The sequence below is a fragment of the Prosopis cineraria genome, unplaced genomic scaffold (genome assembly GCF_029017545.1).
Source record: "Prosopis cineraria cultivar Desert tree isolate PC_DT_omini unplaced genomic scaffold, ASM2901754v1 PC3, whole genome shotgun sequence".
Lineage (NCBI taxonomy): Eukaryota > Viridiplantae > Streptophyta > Magnoliopsida > Fabales > Fabaceae > Prosopis > Prosopis cineraria.
Window position 1 is genome coordinate 14,091,017 of NW_026555334.1, and position 8,409 is coordinate 14,099,425.

At 34.7% G+C, this 8,409-nt stretch overlaps 1 protein-coding gene across 1 annotated transcript; it reads right to left on the bottom strand.

The window, feature by feature from the left end:
* Positions 1-3,250: 3,250 nt before the first annotated feature.
* LOC129306739 (auxin response factor 3-like) lies at positions 3,251-7,650 on the bottom strand. The gene is given in 11 exon segments (XM_054947471.1): positions 3,251-3,408; positions 3,411-3,467; positions 3,558-3,717; positions 4,268-4,343; positions 4,418-4,537; positions 5,240-5,404; positions 5,477-5,567; positions 5,691-5,775; positions 6,049-6,231; positions 6,628-6,684; positions 6,983-7,650. Coding segments are annotated over 11 exon segments (1,314 nt in total). The 5' UTR covers positions 7,283-7,650; the 3' UTR covers positions 3,251-3,388.
* Between the last annotated feature and the right edge of the window lie 759 nt (positions 7,651-8,409).

Consider the following 8,409-nt stretch of genomic DNA (forward strand, 5'->3'; position numbering starts at 1 on the left):
TTTTGTTCAGACCTTTTCAAAAAATTATGATACTAAAGCATAACAAAATATCCACCAAAAGCCCTACAATTTCAATTCCTTATGGCCTAGTCCAATAAAAGACACAAATCCTTCCTCCCTCTATCCTTTTCATAAAAGCCTTTACTAAAGTGCAAGTTTTCTTTACATCTTTTTTGTTTTAATATTTTCTAACTAAATAAACAAACTTCTCCTTCCTGTTCTTTTTCTTTTTTTTTTTTTTTACTAAAAAGAGGATACATTAACCGAAACAGATTACAAACTGGCCAGGTTTTCAACAGGATCATTATCATCTACTACTGCTTCCTGCAGAGTAGGTGAGGGGAGATCATAGGTACAAAAACAAGCATCTAAATTATGAGAAAGTCTAGCAAGATAATCAGCATTAGAATTAAAACTCCTATTAAAGTGGTGCATCAAAACTTTCCAGTCCCTATTATAAAGCAATCTAGCATCCTCAATAATGTCTTTAAAGGGGTGCTCAATGTCATATCTGTGCTGAATCAACTGGATGGCATGTGTACAATCACTATATATCTCTAAGTCTCTAAATCCCAATAACCAGCAAATTTGAAGCTTTTGTATGATAGCCAGAATCTCCGCAATCACTGGAGGAACATTAATAAGCTTACAATTGAAACCTTTAATTCAAGTGCCCTGTTCATCCCAAAGGAAACCACCATATCCACTACTTCCTTCCTGTTCTAATTATAGAGTAAATAGGCAAAATCTTAAATATCAAGTGGAGATGAGGTAGTCAAATTTTTTTATGCCTGCCCCTCCTTGGTTACACAAAGTTGTCGATACAATGTCTTTAATTTCTGAATAATATTTTATTGTCTTCATTAACTCTTGAAAAAGATAGAATTTAAAAATCACATTTTTCTACAAGTTTAGATATACTAACTACTCCCTCCACTTTCAAATATAAATGAATTTCAACCAATTCATATAGCTTAAGAAAGCTAGTTAACTTTAGTAATTATGTTTAAAATTGAAATGTTTAGACAAAAATGCCCTTGTAATTAATGTTTACTTTTTTCCCTAGTTTAATGATAGTATCCTTTTTTGAGGACAATTGAAAAAAAAAATTAATTAATGCTTCTTGAAATTTGTAATATTACTTATGATGAAAAAATATAAGATAAGATAATTTCGGCTTCTTTAATATTTGAAAATGGATGAAGTATCACTAAGTGAGAACTATTTGAAGTTATTTGAAAATATAATATAGAATAGGAAGGACACTAATTAATTGAAAACATGTACAAATTAATGAATTTTCATCAAGTACTAGTATAATTCAAAAATTTTATAATTCTTGAAAAATTTTAACTGAATTTCTTAACTACATAAAGTAATTACTAATAAATAGGTCCTTGTAAAAATTATTTTTATTATTATCCTGGTCTTTTGTTTTTTAAGTTTTGGGTTTTGTTATTTCATCAAGTTAGTATTTTTTTATTATTAGTGAGTTTTATTTGGGGTTTTGTGACAACATGGATCATATTTGCCCACAAATCACCATCTCCATTCTTATAAATTCATTAGTGGGAAGAGAATCATCAGATAGTTTAAGGGCATTTTTGGTTCCTACTTTTATTTAAAAAAAATATAGTTTTGAATTCTTACACTTTACTCACTTTTGATTTCAGTGTTTTAATCTTTATATTTTTATTTTTCATTATTTTAGATCCATTCAAAATTGTTCCACTTTGTTCATGAAAGAACCTAAAACAACAAAAAAACAAAAGTGTAAGAATGTAGAACACTAACAAAAAACTGCAAAGATCAATAGTAAAATATAAACAAAGTTAAGGTACCAAATCTATGTTTCCCCAAAACAAATTGAAAGAAAACAAAAAAATTTAGTTAATTATGTACATTTAAAAGGAATTTTATAATTAAAAACATCAGCCAATAGCAACTCCTATGGTTAATGATAGTAATTTATGATAATGTTTTATTTAATTTGCATTAATTGAATATAGTATTTTTTGAAAACAATAAAAATAAAACAAAATAACTTTAAAACGCTCCCATTTTTTTGTTTTCAAAACCCAAAAAAAAAGCGACTTTAACAATAATTAAATACAAAATATTTCTCCCAACAAATTTTTTTTTTGAACTACAATCCAAAAGGCGCTCATGATAGCCAAATTGTTCATCAAATTCATCACAAGTCCACATCAACACACCATATGCAACTTTTAAATGACTCGTTAGCTTTGCTTTATGATTTGCTGGTACTACATTTTCCAGATGAGAACTGAATGGATAAAAAGCTAACTGTATCTGTGCCTATGAGGGTCCATTAATGAATGGGCAAATGAGATTGCACCTTAAGCAAATCAAATCAAAACTAAAATACTACTTTGTTTGAATTCAAGACCTAGTTATCTACAATATATAACACTTGAACTGAAGTCATCATTTATAACATAAACATCACATCTTTTTCATAAAATACGGCACATAGGTAAAATCAAATATCAGCATTACTTCTCAATGAAATATCAGGTTTCTTTCCACAATATTAAAAAGCATCAGGTTTCTGAATAAAGCTAGCTTTACTTTAATACAGTTGCCTCCAACTCCCTAGTGAAAGCCACCATGGTAGGAACTCAACCAATAGCCTCTTCATTTGCAATTTGCAATGTGATTTTCCTGAGTCAATTGAAAACCAAAGAGCCTGCAGCTTCTTTTATACGAGGAAATCAGCTCTTGACCATCTCTCAGGGGTGAAACAGAATCATGAGAAGTGTCCATTTGATCATGCTCAAAAACACCAATAGATTTAGTTCTTCCCTGAGTTTGCCCACAGAAACCAGGCTCATGAGACGATACTGCTGCAAATTTCCCACCATTGATTTCAGAAGCATGCAGACCTCGATGTTGCATTTTACCCTCCATCCTCAGATTTGTAATGATGCTATTGTTGTAGTCACAGTTGGGAGTAGGGTTTACTGCTTGCTGAAACATGAAAACTGATGACGGCGATGACACTTGCACCGATGGAACAGAAGGATGCAAATTGGCAGAATTATTTTGTACTGAGGCAGTCCATCCATTTCTGGAACCTGGCACTTGATAACTGTCGAAAATCCCACAGCGACCATTTCCTTGAACCTCATTACAAGAGAAAGCTCTTCCATATGGTCGGCTTGGAAGTATTTCTTGACCTTGCAAGACCTTCTGGAATCGGAAAGATTCACTAAAGCCTATGCCATTGCATGAATCATCAGAATGCACTTGTGAAATTCTGATATTATTTCCTGAAGCGGCAATCCCAGGTACACTGGAACCAGGATAGCGCCTTTTTATTTCAGAAAAGGGGTGACTCTGAGCACTAACACCATCAAAAGGAATATTAACACCCAAAATTTCTTGACCTTGCAAGACCTTCTGGAACCTCATCGATTCCCCAAAGTCCGATGTTCCAATCCCATCTGACGGGCAGAAAATAAAGGCATCAACAAAGTTGCAGGTAGTAGTAGGATAACACAAGATAAAACCTCCAGAAAATTCCAAAGACTTACTTGGAACTGGAAATTCTTGTTTTGAAGAAGACAAACCAATCCTGGTCCTCTTTAAACCAGCTGCGTTGAAGTTGTTGGGAGTGGAAGCAGAACCAGATGGCTCAATTTCCCATGGGGAAACCCTGTTATGCCTAGTGCCTTCCATGTCTTCCCACCTAACCTGCAAAGATGGGATCATCACTTAGTAAGTTATAACAAAAAATGGGAGAAGAGGCACATATCATGAAATTATTGAAAAGAACGACCTGCCAGTCAAAACCAAGTAATTATCATTCGACTATCAAGGTTCCCATCGCTAATTATTTGTGGAAGACCTATTATCTTGACTGTGAAGAACTCAGCCTCGTTCCACAAATAAGGAATGAAATGCAGCAAGTTGAAGTTGAGTAAAAAGAACTTTTGGGTTCTCAATTGATAGCAATGTAAGGGTTTAAGCGATCCATCAAGCCTACGATGAATGAAGTCTATTAAAATCCATTTAATGGTGAAGTAACAGAAAATAATACCATACACCAGCTAACAGAAATTAAGAGCCACGACCTAACTGCTGGAATGACCCAAACACAAGACCCTTGTGTTGCCAAAAGCCAAAGCAATCCCTAGGGCTTACAAATTAAAAGTTCAAACACAATCTCTTGAATGAGAAGTGACATCACAAAACATTTAAATCACACCAATGTTAGAAGTTAAAAATGATCCTAACAACATACCATAAGGCATCTCCACTTGGATCCAGGCCATCTAACAGGATCTGCATCACTAATGCCAATAACCAATCCCGTGCATCTGCTCAAAAGAAATTAATGCAAGATTTGCTACTGATACACAATCTAAATGGTATAAGCACAACCTAGACAAACCTTCGTTCTGCAGCATCTTCACTTTCAAAACGCATTCTGAACCTCATTCCAACAGAATAGAATTGATCAAGGCTCTTCAAATATTTGTTGAGTGGTATTATGAACTCTGAGGAGCTAACCCTACAATCAAATGACAAAATAATGGATGGAAGACAATAATAAGAAAGCAGTGATGGGAACAAAGAAAAGCATCAGAGAGGAGGTTTGCAGATCACAAAAAACTAATAAGGGCTTAAATAAAGACAAATGTATATTAAAGAGCACAGTCAAATCAGTGTTCATGAACTCAGATAGCAGGCGCTATGCTCCATAGTACAAGCATAATGTACATATTAGTGCTACCAAGACTTGGTTTTGTTGTGGAAGTGACTTCATCACACAATGCATTACTAATAAAATGAGTTGGACAAAATGAGGAGTTTTTATCATATCATATTAGAAGAGCAGGCATCGGATAAAAACTGGGTTAGGAATTGCGGATAGCTTGGTTGGCTTGACTTGTAGGTCAGTTTGTAAACAGGCTGACAGGGTAATAGTTGAGGTCAAGTTGGAAAGCAACGCTAAGCACAGTTGGAAAAAAAAATGCAGAGGACAGCGAGAGGCATGGATACATGCAAAGCTCAGGTATGACTGTAAAACAAAAGAAGCTACAAATGACAAACAAGGAAAAACTCATGATTTGGGTTCATGTTGGGTAATATCCCGGAAACATCCTTCTGAATTCCTATATTTAACCAACATGATTGCACTCTACAATCAAAAAGATAATTCAAAAAGATGAAACATAATTCAAAAACTGCAGAAGAAAAGGCAGAAAAATACCTTGGATTATAGCAAACACTAAAGGCACACTTCGTAGATATTGCATTCACCACATCGATAAAACTATTAGGATTAAGATGCAAGCCAGATGGAACTGATAAGCTACCACCACATTTCAACTGAGATGCCCTGCGAATGCCTAATCTCAGAACTCCATCCTCACCCCTGCCACAAAATTTAAAGTGTTATTTATTATGGGAAATCTAATGGAGGCTTGGTGGAATTAACTCTTCATACCTCAGAAACAGCACAGCATCTCCAGACACAAGCTTCTTCTTGTTTACAAATGCACTCCAACCAGTTGTAAGCAAATGCCTGCGAGGCTGCCCTGCTCATATATTGAAAGATCCAAATAGAAACCAAAACAGGATATAGTATTTCAGTCAGCTCCAGAAATTACAGCCTATTACATATCAGGAATGAAAAAACACAACAGACACAAGTTGCATACCCCTGTATATATGCCTGAACCTCCATTCCAGGCCATGCAGATCCTTTGCCACAAGCTCTTGTGAAGGACGCTGTTGATTGTAATCCTGAAATAAAAGTTCACTTGAATTACTATGAAGGAACTATTTAAGCATAATCTGGAAAGATAGGTATTGGTCCTGGCAACAAGCACAGATTTAAGCACAAGGTTAAGCCGCCACCATATTTTGAGACACTAATTAGTAATTAATATGATCTGACTAAACTTCTGCATATGAAACTGTGAAAGCATGAGTGAAATTAAAAATGACCAGAGAAAAACACAAGCACAAGGTCACTCTGACAGGAGGATAACAAAGACATCAAATATCATATTTTACCAGCGGAGGAAAGCAATCTTCAGCTGCCCGCCGAGGCACAGAGAATCCACCATGAGTGCTAGTATCAGAAGCCGTCAGGGTCTTACAGAACATATGCGGTGTTGTTGACTTCACTGCAGCTGCAGCATCCTCATCTTCACAGTCAGCATCGATTTCACCTTCCCGTAGTCTTCTCTCGGCTTGCTATGACAATGACCAAGTTTAAACAAATTGTTAATCATCCGCAGATGGTACTCTATAGGCAGGTATCTCTTCAACTGTCTTTCACTCCTATCGTAATATGCTGGTTATATTTTCCCCTCTTGCTCTGATAGGGCTGTTGACGGACTATAAACATGGACAGAGATCGAGGCTATATGTACAGGATCCTGATAGTATCTAATCCTATAAATATTACCATATTATGACGCAATACTGAAACATAACATTATAAACAGTCTTTTTAGCAACATTATTTGATCTCAAAGACTAGGCACTTGCTAATTCACGATATACAAGTTGAGATTCCTCGTTTTCTTTCCTTTTTCAGTGTCTTTCCCAAAAACCCAAACAAATCAAGCATTGGTCAAGATAGCTCACCTCACTTTCAGGAACCAGCGATACCTGACAGTACACCTCATCGATACCTTCCTCCGCCTGCACAGGAAAAGCACGCGTATTTCACGTAAGATTAAATATGAACCAAACTCTGGTTACCTTTTACGTGGCTTGACAGTTGTGAAATATTAATGAAGAAAGATGAAGTAGCAGAAGATATTTTCTAATCTGATTTTCCAGCACAGAGCAGTGCACAACTGCAAGAACTTGAGCAATTTACAGTTCTTTAAGCATCAATTTTCTAAACGAAGTAACAGAAACCCTACATTTTACCAGCTGAAGGAAATCAAATTCTTGAATAACAAATAGAAAAAGGAAAGAGACTCGGAATAATTACATGGAGCTTGACATCTGCAACGCGACAGAAAACATGGGGTGGGATATTATAGGCAGAGACCGGAAAATCCTGAACCTGCTGCTCAAGCTGGCCCTGTGGGAAGTAAACCACGATGCTTCCCTTTTTGGGCAACGAGATCATTGGACCGGCGCACGCGTGCCATAGCTCCAAGCACACAGTCGAAGGAGCAGGAGATGTGGAAGCCGAAGTGCTAATACCCGAATGAGAAGACAATGAAGCAGAGGAACCCGACGACGGCGTTTCGTCGTCCTCAGTGGTGTTGAGATCGATCAAACCCATCACAGGAAACAAAGCCCTAGCGACAATGCAAACGAAAGAAATCTAACGACAAAGGGGAGAGGGATGAGCAGAAACTGGAGATAAAAGCTTCGGAGAAAGGAGAGATTTCAAGGAGTGATTTCATGCCTGAGCATTTTCAGAGAGCGTGAGGTGGGAGCACCTTTGGCATTGCCAAAAGAAGCTGACCCAATACTCCAAAAAGAAAGAGACTCTCTTTCTCTGTGTGTGTCTCTCTCTCTCTCCCACCTCCCACTGACCTATCACTCTCTGCTAATTTTCCTTTGTTTCTTTTCTTGGGCTCTTTCTTTTACTTTTTTCTCGCTGAGGAGAGTGAATGACTGAGTGAATGAGCAGTTTTTGGGTTTGCATCAAATCAAGCTTTCACTGTGATTTAAGTCGGAGTCTAATAAAAATGGAAACGCATTCGCTGCTCATCCGAATTCACACCACCCTTACCCTTCATTTCTCTTCAAATAATTCCTGCCGCTAATTTAAAATTATTTTTTAAATATTTTTATTATATTTATTAAAATAAAAGTATATAAAAATTATAATATTAAATATAAATTATTTTTTATACTTATTAGAGTCTAGAGAATAAATATCATGATGCTCATGACTCCTGATTAAATAATTTAAATTTAAGTTTTTTACTTTTATTTTATATTTATCAAAATAAAAATATATAAAATATATAAAAATATTTAATAAATTTATCTATTAATTTAAATTATCTAATTTAATATACTCTCTATCATAAATTATAAGATACTTTTAGATAAAATCTAACATACCAATAAATCTCATTAAATATACTTAACAACTTTATCTTTCAAAAATAAAAATATAAACTTTTCAAAATATTATAATTTAATATATCGAAAAAAGAAGTGATGAAAATTAATTATAAAGAAAAAAGATAATATTAAAATTAATATATTTAATTAAATTTTAATCTATTCAAATATCTTATATTTTAAAACGAAAAACTTCCTTCAAAAGTATTTAATGATTGCAAATGAAATGAGTATTATTTTTTAATAACTTCTATAAATTAACCATTCACATGTATTCTTAATAGTATAGATAAAATTTAAAAAGCATAATTTAATATTTAAAATTTTATA